This window comes from Enoplosus armatus, chromosome 24, assembly GCF_043641665.1.
Source record: "Enoplosus armatus isolate fEnoArm2 chromosome 24, fEnoArm2.hap1, whole genome shotgun sequence".
In the NCBI taxonomy this organism is placed as follows: Eukaryota; Metazoa; Chordata; class Actinopteri; order Centrarchiformes; family Enoplosidae; genus Enoplosus; species Enoplosus armatus.
The window spans coordinates 12,015,470-12,032,161 of NC_092203.1; the positions used below are offsets into that span (position 1 = coordinate 12,015,470).

Below are 16,692 nucleotides of genomic sequence, written 5' to 3' on the forward strand. Positions count from 1 at the left end.
AGACACTACGGCGGCCGTTGTGGACCAGTATATATCGACAATGTAAATCAGTACAAATGCGAATTGGAATATTAATGATAGCAGATAATTTTCCAAGTTATTTAAGTTAATATTGAACGTTACATTTCTGTTAAACGGTCTAAAATTGTTCACACGAGCCGTGTCGTCGTGTACGTTGTGATACGGCACATTTATTACGGTTGTTAGCATCGTTTCTCCTCAGAAAGCTAACGCTAGTAGCTATAGGTCCGAAGCAGCTGAGTGAATAAAAACTACAAGCTTAATGCAATTCAGATGGAACTAACGTCATTTGAGATTAACTTCTCTGCCAATCGAGTTAGTTTTTAGGTTGGTTACAGTTTAGATTTGGAGAGTTTCCCTGTTCAGTGCTAGCAGGCTAACGTCTCTGTATCGGATGGAAATGGAAGAGGATTCATTAGATCCACAAGACGTTGGTGAGAACAGCGTCCTCACTGTTCAGCACACATGCAGCTCTAGTTTTTAAACTGTTGGAAGGTTTCACAAACCTGAAAGGGGTTTTTAAACCGTCTGAAGATCTAGTCCAGGTTTGACAAAACTAACTACAGTGGTTTCTGATCTAGACCTGGTCCGATGTGGTCTGGATAGAGAAAAATCAGTGGAATTGCCCTGTCTTCTGTTTTCACATATAGAATAACGGTTTTACAAACCTGAAACTGGTTTTAAACTGTTTCTGGAGTCTCCATGTTAATCTAGTCCAGCTTCGGCAAGTCTATGTCTAGTGGTTTTTAATGTAGACCAGGTCTCATGTGGTCTAGATGTAGAAGTATTTTTAACATTTAGAATGAAGGTTTTACAAATCATGTAGTCATGTAGAGTCATGAGAATTTGTCCTGGTGTGTTTTTCAGAGCGGGCTAAAACCTTCTGGGCCGAGGAAGACGTGGATCAGGTTTTTAATGGAGTATTTGAGTATCTGGATCACCTGAAGAGGGTCCTGAAGGCGAACACAGCAACAGATAAAGGTTGGACTTTTTAATTGATCTCCAGTTTGATGGTGATGCACAGGATGTGAGCTTCCTCTTGTAATGATGGCGTCTTCCTCAGAATATGTTCAGGGGTTGAAGCTGCTGGAGTCTCTGGACTGCGCTCCTCCGGCCTCCTCTCAGGACTCCTCTCAGGACTCCTCCCAGGACTCCTCTGTGGTCCAGGTGGTCATCGGCTCAGGTAAACACAGACTCTCATACTGCACCACTATAAACCAGTGCTATACGCTTTATAATTCAAAATATTTGCATATTCAGAGATTCCAGAAGGAGGATTTTTAATTGAACTGTTTTGTGGGGAAACATGTCTATCCACATATGTTACAATAAGAGTATTTAAAAGATAAATACAGAGCAGTATTTTTAAAATGTACCTCTTTCCTTTAGTGTTATAGCCAGTTTTCTTTTCCTTTTTTGTCATCAGATGGACTTTTTGGAACAATTTTTGGTTTTGGTTGTTAAACTGGTTCTGAAATCAGTTTAGCACACATGGAATATCTTCAATGACTGACTTAAACTCTCGTCAGTGTTTATGAAGTCTTATTTTGGCAGTGGTTTCCTGTCCAGGTGAGCTGCTGCTGCCAGCTGAGTTCTCCCACCACAGCCCCTCCTCCTCCCCCTCTTCCTCCCCCCTGCCTCCCTCCAATGGACCATCCAGCTCTGCAGCTCCCCCTGCTGGCAGAGAGGAGCTGCTTCCTCCTCTGACCCCCGTCCAGCTGCAGTACCAGCTCCACCCCTGCTGCAAGGTAACACACACACACACACACTGTATATAACAATACTCTCAGCTCAGTTTGTACTTTAACATTTTATCATTTATGTTTATTTATTAATTAATTAAGATGTTGCTTTGTGTTTTAATTATGTCATTTTAAACTAGATGTTCTACATTTTTTTAATATTCTGTACACAGACTTCTTGTCACTGTCTCCTTCCAGGCTTGTCTGTCCAGTTTACCCAGCATGCCTCAGTCCACGCCTCTGTTCTGGGGTCAGAACCCTCTGAAGGTCCCGCTGCTCTGCGGCTTTAAGAGGCTGACCGCCGTGCCGCTGATGTCATCAAGAGGGGGCGGAGAGTATGATGGTGAGGGGGCGGGGCCTCAGGACGTGGAGGAAGGCGCAGAGGACTGGGACGTTGTTTACAAAGCGCCGTGTGGACAGAGTCTCCGTAACCATGACGACGTGATGCGATTCCTGTTGGCCACAGAGACCTACGACGTCCTGCAGGTCAGCTGGTTTATTATGATGCGTTCAGGGGTGGAAGAAGTACTCAGATAAGTGAAAGTACCAGTACGACAATCTAAAAATACTCCACTACAAGTAGAAGTCCTTCCTGCTTTTAAAACACCACTGAAGTAAAAGTACAAAAGTATTATCAGCTAAATGAATGAAAGTATCAAAGTAAAAGTACTCACTGATATTTTATTATATATGAGATTAAAAAGCAGTTATGTCTGAAAAGTAACCAGGTAGGGAGCTGCTGAGAATCCGTCTTCTTGTCTCCTGCAGGTCGACTTCTTCACCTTTAACCCGTCTGTTCGGTTGGACCCTCCCCCGGCGGCTGGCCCCCGGCGTCCGGAGCTGGACCTGAGCCGGGGCGTGGAGCCGACGCCGGTGGAGCTGTGTCTCGGGGACGGCGGCGCCCGTCCCGCCGACTTCCGCTACAGGAAGGAACGCTGGCCGCACGGCTGCTTCCTGAGCCGCGGCCCGACGCTGTTCGGCGCCTGCTGCGACTGCACCGGCGGCTGCACCGACGCACAGCGCTGCGCCTGCATCGCTATGACCAGAGGGGGGCGCCATTACAGCCATCACAGGCTGAACGAGCCCGTAGGGTCAGGGTGAGACAGAGTCAATGAAGGTTATTCAGTCTAAACTAGAAGCTGCAACTAATGATTACTTTTATTATCAATCTGTGAATAAATAAATATGAATAATGTTACGTTGTGTAATAAGTGTGTGTGTGTGTGTGTGTGTTTTCAGCGTGTACGAGTGTGGTCCCTGGTGTGGTTGTGATCGGGCTCGCTGTCAGAACCGACTGGTCCAGAGAGGGATCAGAATCCGCCTCCAGGTCTTCCAGACTGAGGGCTGTGGCTGGGGTGTCCGTTGCCGTGACGACCTGGACCGCGGCACGTTCGTGTGCATATACGCAGGTGAGTCTTCAAATGATCAGTTAGTAAACGTGAAATAAAAATAAATAAAATAAAAATGACTCAAATAAATTAATGTGTGCAGGTGTGATCCTGCGGAGAGTCCAGAGTCCCACAGAGCCCCCTCCCCCAAAGCTGACGAGGGCGGACCTCCCCTCAGACGATGAGGTGGAGGTCGTCACAGAGTGGCTGGCCCCGCCTTTGCTGGAGGGGCAGAGCAACCAGATGGAACCCCCCACGCCCACCTCGCCCCCCCTGCATGTCCCGGTGATCCAGAGACCCGCCGACACCAACACCACCTCACCGCAGGACAGAGACAAGGTTTTAGCACGCTAACACATTAAACTGAGATGGTGACCATGGTAAACATTATATCTACTAAACATCAGCATCGTCGTCGTGTTAGCATTTAGCTAACAAGTACAGCCTCACAGAGCTGCTAGCATGACTGCAGACTCTAAGTGCTGGTAGCATTAGCAACAGGCTAGTGCTACCGCCATCGTCTTCGGATTTTCAAGTCTTTATTTCAACTAGACTTTGATTTAATGACCCATCGTGTCTTTTGTCCTCTGGTTCAGACCGTGTTGATGGGTGGTCCAGAGCCCCCGTCTCCTTCAGCAGGTGGGTCAGGTGACCAGTCTCCAGGTCAGGAGAAGACAGTTGTCATGACACCAGCCACTCCTGAGGTGGCGGCGGCGGTCCGCAGCATGAACGGTACGGAGACGAAGAGCCAGAAGACTTTGAAGAGAGCGATGAAGGTGGAGGAAGTTAACTTCCTGGATGCCAGCAAGGAGGGAAATGTGAGCCGCTTCATTAACGTAAGAGGACAATAACACACGTTAATAACAAATATATATGTTTGATAACAAACTACAAAACAAACCTGAGCTCAGGACGCTTTAAATTAGTCTTCATCAGGATCACTGTTGGAAAGAAGAGCTGAGATTTCAAGAATAAAGATGATAATTTGAGGAAAAAGTCAGAATTGAAAATAAAATGACTTTTTTTCTAGATATTACAAATGCATGTATTTATTTAATAGAAATTCTGATTTAATTCTCTAATTTTTATGACCTTTTCTTAACATAACATTATTACTGTAATATGATTTTCTTCCAAAAATGATATTCTATATATTCTAAATGTATGACTTGTTTATAGAAGTATATTTTGTACTCAAAATGTCAGATTTCTTTTGTCCCTACAGTGGCTCTAAACTGTTGTATAATAGTTATTAAATATTTATTATTAGTTTGACTCTGAGGAGGAAATTAAATGATGGAAGTGAAGGTTTGAAATTAAACTAAGCATTATTTGACCTTTGACCCTCCAGCACAGCTGCCAGCCAAACCTGTTCATCCAGAACGTCTTCACCGACTCCCACGACCCCGCCTTCCCCGTCATCGCCTTCTTCACCAGCAGGTGAGGAGGAGGAGGGAGGTGACATGATGATGGCTGTTATTGTTTGTGGTTTGTCGGTATCTGACTCGTGTTTTCTCTGTCAGAGCTGTGAAGGCCGGCACGGAGCTCACCTGGAATTACTCAGCCGACACGCACAGGAAACAGGAAGTGCCCTGTCTCTGCGGCAGCAACGGTTGCCAAGGACAGTTTAGCATCGAGGAAACGCTGTGTGACGTGTGCGGGGTTGAAGGTGATACGCCGTGATCCCTCCACCAGGTCCAGACATTCACACCGACCTTAAAATATAGTTTTTCTACTGTCGCGATGTAATAAAATATTTTGTTTCTCTAAATAAATTGACTCTTTTTTGAGAATTGGAAAATCAATTTTGGTTGTCACAATGTGAGTTTGTGGCATGATTTCATTTCAGCGGCTGTTATATTGAAAACAGAGTTTCAGGTAAAAACACTCGTCAGGCAAGCTTTTATTTTGAAACTCCACTGCGGATGTGCAGTTGTTCTTGTTGTACTGTGCATTTTGCAATGACTTCCTGGTTTTTATGTTGAAACTCCACTGCGGATATTTATAGAAAGCCGATTTTAGTTTCTTTTATTTATGTTTCATTTTATTTATTTTCAGGGACAATGCACATCATTCAGTGTTGTTATAAATGTTCTATCTTTTTCTAGTTCACCTAATTCCAATTCACCCATAGATATAATATTATATATAAAACACTCACACAAACACAAAACTGAGTTACAAAGATGAAAACATTTCAACAATGTAATAAAATAAATCAAGCAAATAAAAGTACAGAGACAGACTGAATAAAATACCACAGTAAGATAGAGGAGTGACATAAATAAAACTATTAGTTAGGTATTAGTTAATAGAACTTAAAAATATCTGCTGCAACTGAATCAGTTTCTTTATTTAACGTTTCAAACACATTTTTAATAGTTTCAGCTGTAAATGTCCATGCAGACAGTGCAGGTCTCATTTTAATTTGATCCTGGATGTATGTCACTCGGTGCTTATTGGAAAACCTAAATAAAAAATATTAAGTGTTGAAACAGTGAAAATGTTGCAGAAGCAACAATAACAGCAGCAACAGTAGTTTACATGACAATGACAGTTAACAGATGGTAACTTTATTTTTTAACTGACCAACTAAGTTACCATAGTAACCAACACTCAGTGAAAGTGATTCACACTCACTGAAGCTGCTTTCTGGAACTACAAATGATTTGATCCTTCAATGCTGCCGTTATATGATCAGTGTTTAACTCACGCGCCTCTCTGCGTGTTTCCGGTTTAAACTTTACTTTCACTTTCTGTCTTCCTTGTGGCGCAGACAGTTTTCTCCGTGTGAACCTCCGGCTGAAGGTAAAGTAACACGTTTGAAATGTTTTACTCGGTAACTCGAGCTGTCGGGAGCTCAGTGACTCCAGAAACAGCAGAAATCTGCCGCTCGATGCTTCATTTCTCTAAAGTCACAACTCTTGAGTTTAACTGTGAACTCGGGACGAAGGAGCCAAACAGCCGCCATTAAACATATCCGCCATGTTGTGTCGATGTTAGTGAGTGGAACCGGTGGAAGAAGAGGAGAAGTAGAGTCAGTTGGTCCTCAGTAGTTGAACACAGAGTCGTTATTACTGTGTAGCTCCACTTCCTGATGGCTGAAGCAGCCGGTGGAGGAGGCGGAGACGAGCCGCTGCTCTCCCGCTGTCTGAGCCACTAAAGGCGGCTTCAGAACAGCTCTTTGTGTCGGTGTTATATTTCAGTCAGTATGGGGGTCATGTTTTAATCTTCCAACAGGAACTAGTGTCGCTTCTTTGTGTCAGTTGCAATGTTACATGTCAGTACATGTTGTTAATAATACTTTTTGTACTAGAGTCAAACTTTGAATGCAGGACTTTTACTTTGAACAGAGTATTTTCTCAGTGTTGTATTTGTGAGTACTTGATGTACCACTTCCTCATGGGAACTTTGTTGTTTCAGAGCTTCTTCTCTGTCCAATAACAAACCACACGTCACATGAAGATGAAATGTTTCTCTGCTGGTCTTTAGAAGTCATGTGGCGCCATCTGATGGTGCCAAAGTGAACTGCAGGATGTCAGATGACATGATTTCAGTCATGTGCAGATGAATGATTTGTGTTTCCTCTCCAGATGAAAGTGTGTGTGAGCTGATGTGGATGTGAGTTCAGCAGCATGAGTCAGTGTGAGGACAGAGAGGAGGGAGTCCCTCCATCTAAAACCACTCTGCGTGGGGACCATGACAACCAGACCAAAGCTCCGAGGTGAGATGAGGATCTCTAACTGTCCATGACTCTTCTCCATGTCGGAGCTCAGCACTCAAATCATTCCACCATCATTATTCACTCTCAAAGCTCTGTGTGTGTTGTGTTGAAGCCCAGAGCAGCAGAGACCAGACTCTCCTGGACCTGGACCAGGACCTGGACCTGAGCCCAGCTGTGTGTCCTTCAAGAGTGGCCGGTCAAACAAACGCTTCATTCATTTCAAAGGACAACAACCGTCTGCTACAAAGAGGTCAGCTGTTAATAACATTCAAATATTATCGATTCATGTTTAACTTATTTATCCAGGGAAGTTTTATTAAACCTGTATGTTTATTTTCAGCATTGTTCCTCTTCACATATATTACATATATACGTATATATATTCATATGCAGTGATTTTATTGAGGCTAACAGATGCTAGCTGCTAAAGACGGCTAACCCTGATTCCACTGAGTTCCTCCATCAAACTAACATTTTCTAGTTTTCAGTCATGTGACAACAGAAATAGAAACATGTCAGTGATAACAGCTGGACTGTGATCAGCTCTAACACACAGAATGAACCATCACAGAGACAGTTGTTTCTTCTTGATGCTGCGGATGGAAGAACTCAGATATGTGTTTCTGTCAGTTGGTCCGCACCACAGTTGGATGTCCAAACCTCCGCAGCTTTCACTACAGCCTTAACGAAATAAACTAAGTGACCAAACACATCGGAGTTTCTTTGAATGGAGAAAAACAGGTTATAGATGAATAATCCAAAGTTTGCAATCACCACTGCAGTCTGACTCACTGGATGTTGACTGTTTCAGTCGCACTTCTTCTCCCCGTCGTCCCCTCGGTACTGTTGCTGCATCCTTGGCTTAGTGCCGCCCGAGACGACTGTGATTGGTTTGAAGAAATCAGAATCAGAAACTTTTTATTGCCAAGTAACATACATTACAAGGAATTTGCTGTGGTCTGAAGGTGCTATTGTTTTGATAACAAATAAGTAGAATATAAAAGCTAAAATAACAATAAAAAAAACAAATAAAAAATAAGATAAGATAAATAACAAACAGTGCAGTGACCAAAATAAAGTAAAGTGTCCAGTAGGGGGTGGGTGCGTTAATGTAACGCAGGGGGGACAGGGGTGATGTTAATATAACGATATAATATAACGTATAACTTGTGTTTGTGTTCGGGGGGGGGGGGAGGGGGGGGTCAATGTAAGTTTGACTGCAGAGGGGAAGAAACTGTTTTTGTGGCGGTAGGTTTTGGTCCTGATGGACCGCAGCCTCCTGCCAGAGGGGAGGGGGTCGAACAGATGGTGTCCGGGGTGGGAGGGGTCGGCAGCGATCTTCCCTGCTCTCCTCAGGGTCCTGGAGGAGTACAGGTCCTGAAGAGATGGGAGGTTGCAGCCGATCACCCTCTCTGCAGAGCGGATGATACGCTGCAGTCTGCGTCTGTCCTTGGTGGAGGCAGCAGCGTACCAGACGGTGATGGAGGAGGTGAGGATGGACTCTATGATGTTCAGATCCCACCGGAGGTCCTGGCTGATGATAGAGCCCAGGAAACGGAAGGACTCCACAGTGTCCACTGGAGAGTCACACAGGGTGATGGGGGCGGGTGGGGCTGCGCTCTTCCTAAAGTCAACAACCATCTCCACTGTCTTTGAAGCGTTAAGCTCCAGGTTGTTGTTGTTGCACCAGGTCACCAGGTGGTCAATCTCCTACCTGTAGGCAGACTCATCCTCTCCAGAGATGAGTCCGATGAGGGTGGTGTCGTCCGCGAACTTCAGGAGCTTGACGGACTGGTGACTGGAGGTGCAGCTGTTGGTGTACAGGGAGAAGAGTAGTGGAGAAAGAACGCAGCCTTGAGGGGAGCCGGTGCTGATCGTCCACGAGTCTGAGACGTGTTTCCCCAGCTTCACGTGCTGCTTCCTGTCCAACAGGAAATCTGTGATCCACCTGCAGGGGGGGTCAGGTACGTTCAGCTGGGAGAGCTTGTCCTGAAGAAGAGCCGGGACGATCGTGTTGAAGGCAGAGCTGAAGTCCACGAACAGGATCCTGACGTAGGATCCCGCGGAGTCCAGGTGCTGGAGGATGAAGTGTAGGGCCAAGTTGACGGTGTCGTCTACAGACCTGTTCGCTCTGTAGGCGAACTGCAGGGGGTCCAGCAGAGAGTCTGTGATGGATTTGAGGTGGGACAAGACCAGGCGTTCAAATGATTTCATGACCACAGAGGTCAGGGCGACGGGTCTGTAGTCATTTAATCCTGTGGGCCCTGGTTTTTTGGGGATGGGGATGATGGTGGAGGCCTTGAAGCAGGCTGGCAGGTGGCATGTCTCCAGTGAGGTGTTGAAGATGTCCGTGAACACCTGAGACAGCTGATCGGCGCAGCGCTTCAGGCAGGATGGGGAGATGGAGTCTGGTCCAGCAGCTTTCCGGGGGTTTTGTCTCTTGAAGAGCCTGTTCACATCTCTTTCAAGGACAGACAGAGGTGTCGATGCTGGAGGAGGGGGGGGCACTGTGGGGGGCAGCTGTGGTGGTAGGAGGTGTGAGAGTTCAGCCCCAGGTGTGATGAGGGGGTTGGGGCTGTTGGGCTGGAGCTGGTGGGGGATGGTGTGGGGGATGGTGTCAGGACTGTCCCATTGTCTTTCAAAGTGACAGTAGAAGTCGTTGAGGCTGTTGGCGAGGCGTCGGTCGTTAGCAGAGTTGGGGGCTCTTGGCTTGTAGTTGGTGATCTGCCTGAGCCCCCTCCACACAGAGGCAGAGTCGTTGGAGGAGAACTGGTCTTGTAGTCTCTCTGAGTACAGTCGTTTAGCTTCCCTCACCGCCTTGCTAAACTTGTACTTGGCTTCCTTAAACTCTACTCTGTTGCCACTCTTAAACGCCTCTTCCTTTTCCAGCCTCAGCTGTCGCAGTCTTGCTGTGAACCAGGGTTTGTCGTTGTTGTAACTCACCCTGGTCCGAGTTGGTACGCAGCAGTCCTCACAGAAGCTGATGTATGAAGTCACAGCCTCTGTGTACTCATCCAGACTGTTGGTAGCAGTCCTGAAAACATCCCAGTCAGTACAGTCCAAACACGCCTTCAGGTCCTCTGCAGCTTCACTGGTCCACTTCTTCGAAGTTCTCGCAACAGGCTTCGAAAGTTTTAATTTCTGCCTGTATGCAGGAATCAGGTGGACCATGTTGTGGTCACAGTGTCCCAGTGCAGCGCGGGTGGCGGCGTGAAAAGCGTTACTGACTGTGGTGTAACAGTGATCCAGAGTGTTCCCCTCCCTGGTGGGGCATTTAATAAACTGTTTGTATTTGGGGAGTTCATGTCTGAGGTTACCTTTGTTAAAGTCACCGAGGACAATAACTAAGGAGTCCGGGTTGGTCCGCTCCGTTTCCAGTAAATACAACAAGCCAGTGCGTTTTTTCCTTATCCCAGAATGATAATGGGTTGAGAGACTATCACCACTGTAACTCAAAGGACCTTAAACTGCAGGCTGCACTGAAATGCAGACTGTGCTGTTGATTCACAGTGGGATCAGCAGTACGACCAACACTTAAAGGGGAAACCATCTGATTCAATATTGTAATCAATACTTTAACTCAAAGGACATTTAGCTTGTGTGTGTCTCTGTGTGGACAGACATAATGTGAGCTCATTCTTCATGACTCCTCCACAGAGTGGACCAGGACAGCTCAGAGGTTCCCAGTGGTCAGCCTGCCCAGCAGCATCAAACACACCTGGACTCCATATTTATGGTCTGTACATGTACAATAAGTACTTTTACATCTATTCTGTTCACAATAATCTCCATGCTGCACTTTTAGACCAGTGGACTGTCAGTCTGTCCAACATGGATCTGATTTGTTTGGTTCCATGATTTTAGTTTGATTGTGTCATTCATATAATATTCTGTTCCAGCTGCTGGAGGAGAACATTGTCACTTTTGTGAAGAACGAGCTGAAGAAGATCCAGAAGGTTCTGAGTTCAGATTACCCAGAATGCTCAGAGAGTCAGAGGGAGGATGAGGAGGTGTTGGACGGTGAGGAGGAAGAGCAGAGGAAGAGCAGCAGAGAAGCATTTCGGAAGATCACAGTGAACTTCCTGAGGAGAATGAAGCAGGAGGAGCTGGCTGACTGTCTGCAGAGCAGTAAGAGGATTTCTCTACAGATTTAACATGATGGATAAATGGGACATTTACCAATGTCTCAAGAGATGGACGGAAATATGTTTATATATGCAATCTTTAGGGGAATTAAATAGTCATAATGTACGGTATAAAACCCCTACTGATACTATTTGTTGTGTCTTCATTCAGAACATCCTGTTCCAGTTTATCAGCATAAACTTAAATCTAACCTGAAGAAGAAGTTCCAGTGTGTGTTTGAGGGGATTGCTAAAGCAGGAAACCCGACCCCTCTGAACCAGATCTACACAGAGCTCTACATCACAGAGGGAGGGACTGGAGGGGTCAATGATGAACACGAGGTCAGACAGATTGAAACAGCATCCAGGAAACCAGACAGACCAGAAACAACAATCAGACAAGAAGACATCTTTAAACCCTCACCTGGAAGAGACGAACCAATCAGAACAGTGATGACAAAGGGAGTGGCTGGCATTGGGAAAACAGTCTTAACGCAGAAGTTCACTCTGGACTGGGCTGAAGACAAAGCCAACCAGGACATACACTTCACATTTCCATTCACCTTCAGAGAGCTGAATGTGCTGAAAGAGAAAAAGTGCAGCTTGGTGGAACTTGTTCATCACTTCTTTACCGAAACCAAAGAGGCAGGAATCTGCAGGTTTGAAGAGTTCCAGGTTGTGTTCATCTTTGACGGTCTGGATGAGTGTCGACTTCCTCTGGACTTCCACAACAATGAGATCCTGGCTGATGTTACAGAGTCCACCTCAGTGGATGTGCTGCTGACAAACCTCATCAGGGGGAACCTGCTTCCCTCTGCTCGCCTCTGGATAACCACAAGACCTGCAGCGGCCAATCAGATCCCTCTTGAGTGTGTTGACATGGTGACAGAGGTCAGAGGGTTCACTGACCCACAGAAGGAGGAGTACTTCAGGAAGAGGTTCAGGAATAAGGAGCAGGCCAGCAGAATCATCTCCCACATCAAGACCTCACGAAGCCTACACATCATGTGCCACATCCCGGTCTTCTGCTGGATCACTGCTACAGTTCTGGAGGATGTGTTGAAGACCAGAGAGGGAGGAGAGCTGCCCAAGACCCTGACTGAGATGTACATCCACTTCCTGGTGGTTCAGTCCAAACTGAAGAACGTCAAGTATGATGGAGGAGCAGAGACAGATCCACTCTGGAGTCCAGAAACCAGGAAGATGATCGAGTCTCTGGGAAAACTGGCTTTTGAGCAGCTGCAGAAAGGCAACCTGATCTTCTATGAATCAGACCTGACAGAGTGTGGCATCGATATCAGAGCAGCCTCAGTGTACTCAGGAGTGTTCACACAGATCTTTAAAGAGGAGAGAGGACTGTACCAGGACAAGGTGTTCTGCTTCGTCCATCTGAGCGTTCAGGAGTTTCTGGCTGCTCTTCATGTCCATCTGACATTCATCAACTCTGGTGTCAATCTGCTGTCAGAAGAACAACCAACCTCCCAGAAGTCTGAAACAAGAGAGACACAGTTCTACCAGAGTGCTGTGGACAAGGCCTCACAGAGTCCAAATGGACACCTGGACTTGTTCCTCCGCTTCCTCCTGGGACTGTCTCTGGAGACCAATCAGACTCTCCTACTGCTGACACAGACAGGAAGTGGCTCACTGACCAATCAGGTAACGACCGAGTACATCAAGAAGAAAATCGAGGAGACTCCCTCTGCAGAGAAAAGCATCAATCTGTTCCACTGTCTGAATGAACTGAATGATCGTTCTCTAGTGGAGCAGATCCAACAGTCCCTAACATCAGGAAGACTCTCCACAGATAATCTCTCTCCTGCTCAGTGGTCAGCTCTGGTCTTCATCTTACTGTCATCAGAAAAAGATCTGGACGTGTTTGACCTGAAGAAATACTCTGCTTCAGAGGAGGCTCTTCTGAGGCTGCTGCCAGTGGTCAAAACCTCCAAGAAAGCTCTGTAAGTGGGATTTATTCATCAAGAAATACTCTGCTGTCGTCCAACTGGAGAGAAAAATAAATAACTTATTGCTTGTTTCCTTTCTGTTGTCTCTCCAGACTGAGTGGCTGTAACCTCTCAGAGAGAAGCTATGAAGCTCTGTCCTCAGTTCTCAGCTCCCAGTCCTCTAGTCTGAGAGAGCTGGACCTGAGTAACAACAACCTGCAGGATTCAGGAGTGAAGCTGCTGTCTGCTGGACTGAAGAGTCCACAATGTACACTGGAAACTCTCAGGTCAGGATTACCATTTAAAATCTGATTGACATGAGTGGATTAACACCTAACCTGTGTTGGATTGTGTCTGCTAATATTATTTGTCAAATGAGTCTTAACTGAACTTCAGTAGTTTTCAAAGAATTACTTTCCATGAAGATTTTTCATAATTTTCTCTTATTTTTGTTTTTTGTTGTTGAATTACTTGCCTAATTGATTCACCACCTTTGTGTGGTATGTCAGTTAGATAATTTACATTCCCAAATGTCTGTATAGCCATACTCAGGAGTATTTTTTTTACACCATCAGGTCCATCCACAGTGTAGACAATGATCCGTCCTTGGATCTATGTCTTTCTGAAGCTCCGTCATGAATTTACATTTTATCCAGTCATAATTTTATGACACCCGTTTAGATCCTTGTTGTTTTACCTACATATTTTAACTGGGTAGAAGGTCTTAGTCATTGGATGAACCTGAACCTGCTACCACCACCACACAAGGACTGTGAACGTGCATACTCAAAAATGAAGGACAATATCCACCATCTGGAGACAGAAATCGGGAAAAGGACAGGATGATGGAAGGTTTCGTATCGGTCTCCTCTGCCCAGACAAAGCATATCTTGTATATGCAGTCGTCTACTCTTTCACTGATATTACCATTTAGCTCATACAGCCTCAAAGAGCTGCTAGCATGGCTGTGGACTATTTAACATTTAGATCACAATGACATCAGATGATCTGACATGTGTGTTGTTTTGTGTTTGTAGTCTGTCAGGCTGTCTGATCACAGAGGAAGGCTGTGCTTCTCTGGCCTCAGCTCTGAGCTCCAACCCCTCCCATCTGAGAGAGCTGGACCTGAGCTACAATCATCCAGGAGACTCAGGAGTGACGCTGCTGTCTGCTGGACTGGAGGATCCACACTGGAGACTGGACACTCTCAGGTATGAAGAGGCCTGCTGCAGCCACAGACAGTCAGTTTCAGATCTCAGAAAAACATAACTGTGTAAACATGGACATTACATTACTATGAGAGGAATGTAATGTCCATGTGTCCATGCTGAAAGAGGATGTGCTGGTCTGACCCCCCTCCTCCTTTCAGGGTGGAGCCTGCTGGAGTCCGATGGTTGAGACCAGGTCTGAGGAAGTGTAAGTGTGTCTTTCATTTGATTCATGAAAACAAAGCAGCACACATTCAACCGTCTTCAGACTGTGACATCACTCATTCAGATCATGATGTCATCATCAAAGTGTCAATAATGAACAGATGATAGATTAATAACTGCAGCTGTATTGTGTCTCGGTCTCTCCATCAGATTCCTGTGAACTCACACTCGACACAAACACAGTGAACAGAAAGATCAGACTGTCTGACAACAACAGGAAGGCGTCACATGTGGAAAAGGAGGATCAGTCATATCCTGATCATCCAGACAGGTTTGACCAGTGTCCTCAGCTGCTGTGTAGAACTGGTCTGACTGGTCGCTGTTACTGGGAGGTCGAGTGGAGAGGAGGGGTTTCTTTATCAGTGAGTTACAGAGGAATCAGCAGGAGAGGAGCCAGAGCTGACTGCAGGTTTGGAGAGAATCCTCATTCCTGGAGAATGAGTTGCTCTGATGATGGTTACTCTGTCTTTCACAATAACAGAGCAACATCAGTCTCCTCCTCCTCCTTTTCTCCCTCCTCCTCCTCCTCTGACAGAGTAGCAGTGTATGTGGACTGTCCTGCTGGCCCTCTGTCTTTCTACAGAGTCTCCTCTGACACACTGATCCACCTCCACACCTTCAACACCACATTCACTGAACCTCTTTATCCTGGCTTTGGAGTCTGGCCTTTTTCCTCAGTGTCTCTGTGTCCTCTGTAGGGGGGAGAGTCTCCTCCTGTTAGAGAAACATTCTTACTGAACAGATCACTTGAGTCTGTACAGGATCACAGTTACAGAAATCTGAATTCTGGCACTTTTTCCAATAGAAGCAGAAAGTTACTGTGAGTGTGATTGTTGTCTTTCTCAGGTCAGGACTACTGAGCTGATTCAGCTGACAGATACAGTCCATGGACACTGTTGTCCATAAAGACATGGTTTATGGTAAATGGTCAAAGTAAATGATGATAACTTATCATTAACAAATAGGTTTCTTTGCAAAACGTCTCCTTCCTACCAGGTCCTTTTAGTCTGCAGAGTTTTATTTTCATGAAAAATCGTCCAGTGAATTCAGAATCTCTTTTATATATCGAGTCTTCTTTCAGGAAACGAGTAGATTTTGTGTTACAGGAAGGTTAAAATATTCTCACTAACATGTTTTCAGACAGAAATGAGACTGAACTGCTAACAGGAAGCTAAAGCAGCTCTCAGGCTTCACATTTATTTTCATTCTTATTATTTACCTTCATTGAAAACCACATCTTTACAAGACACACAGGCAGTGATCGTGTAATATATAACTAATCAATAAAAACAACACAAATAAATAAAGATAAATGTGAATCAAAGCAGAAGTTCAAGTATATCATATTGCATTTTTATAAACAAGGTGATGTTTTCTGGTGTTGTGGCCTTCAGGATTAAAAGTGGGACCAAACTGTGAAATCAACTCAATAAACGACACTTCTCTTGTGATAAATGGAAAACAGAAGATTTATGTAAAGCTGCATTCGATGACATGAATATATCAGCGTGTGTGGAGTCTGGTGTTTAAAGGAGTCCTCCTGCCATTTAGTTTTATACTTTCATGAAGTGTAAAACAGATTAAAAACAAATCATACGGACTTTTAGTCTCTCGTACGGAACAAACTCCGGAAACACTGGATCCTACGTTTCCCATGATGCACCTGCACCCTCGCTGCCTCCTAAATGCCCACTTCTTTCAGATATAATGACTGCAGAATTGGTAAGGCGGGACTTGATGTGTCAGGCTGAATGAACAGTGTGAGCTCCCTGTGCTGCTGAATCTCTCCACCAGATAAAGACAAATCAGATCAAAATCTCTTTAAATAACTTAATAAGTTGATTTGAGCTCTGAATCAAAAGTCTTCATACATCAGATAGTTCAAATACATCTTCAAACATCCACAGCATCCGTTCATGAAGAACACGTCCAGAGAGAAAGATGTGATGCTGTCCAGGCTGTTTCCACCGCAGGGAGGAGGTTCATGCACAAATGCTCCTCATTTAAAGGAGATCATCATGCAGGAGGAGCTCCTGGTGGGAGCAGCAGAACCTTTGACGATGCAGATGAGAGGACACGTGACTTTCCTGCCCTGCGTTCGTCCTCTCAGGCTACAGAAAGTCTGTCTGTCTCACAGCTAAATGAGCTCATGTAGCAGGTTTTGTTTGTTATACTACCATTATTACAGAAAGTACAACACACAACTTCATCATTAGTTACCGGACTCTGGTGCCTCTGTAGAGTTTTGATGAATGATTGAATTCATTTGGGGAGATGAACAGAGATGAAGTATAATATAAAATATAATCGTTTGTCTGAA

The 16,692-nt window shown here is 45.2% G+C and overlaps 2 protein-coding genes across 3 annotated transcripts; both read left to right on the forward strand.

Annotated features, from left to right (window-relative positions):
- Positions 1–184: 184 nt before the first annotated feature.
- setdb2 (SET domain bifurcated histone lysine methyltransferase 2) lies at positions 185–4,956 on the forward strand. Of its 2 annotated transcripts, none has more exons than XM_070930723.1 (11): positions 185–455; positions 889–1,002; positions 1,085–1,204; positions 1,591–1,769; positions 1,962–2,249; positions 2,532–2,860; positions 3,003–3,172; positions 3,255–3,490; positions 3,748–3,987; positions 4,503–4,591; positions 4,675–4,956. In XM_070930723.1, exons 1-11 carry the CDS (start codon positions 416–418, stop codon positions 4,832–4,834), a joined length of 1,965 nt encoding a protein of 654 aa, XP_070786824.1. In that variant the 5' UTR covers positions 185–415; the 3' UTR covers positions 4,835–4,956. The 2 variants fall into 2 exon arrangements, with proteins under 2 accessions (XP_070786824.1, XP_070786825.1); XM_070930724.1 differs by having other exon boundaries at positions 3,748–3,969.
- Positions 4,957–5,921: 965 nt separating this feature from the next.
- Positions 5,922–16,692, forward strand: LOC139306576 (protein NLRC3-like). Its single transcript, XM_070930478.1, has 10 exons — positions 5,922–5,959; positions 6,745–6,875; positions 6,988–7,125; positions 10,533–10,611; positions 10,775–11,003; positions 11,172–12,954; positions 13,053–13,226; positions 13,977–14,150; positions 14,309–14,355; positions 14,523–16,692. The coding sequence occupies exons 2-10, from the start codon at positions 6,787–6,789 to the stop codon at positions 15,068–15,070; spliced, it is 3,261 nt and encodes a 1,086-aa protein (XP_070786579.1). The 5' UTR covers positions 5,922–5,959; positions 6,745–6,786; the 3' UTR covers positions 15,071–16,692.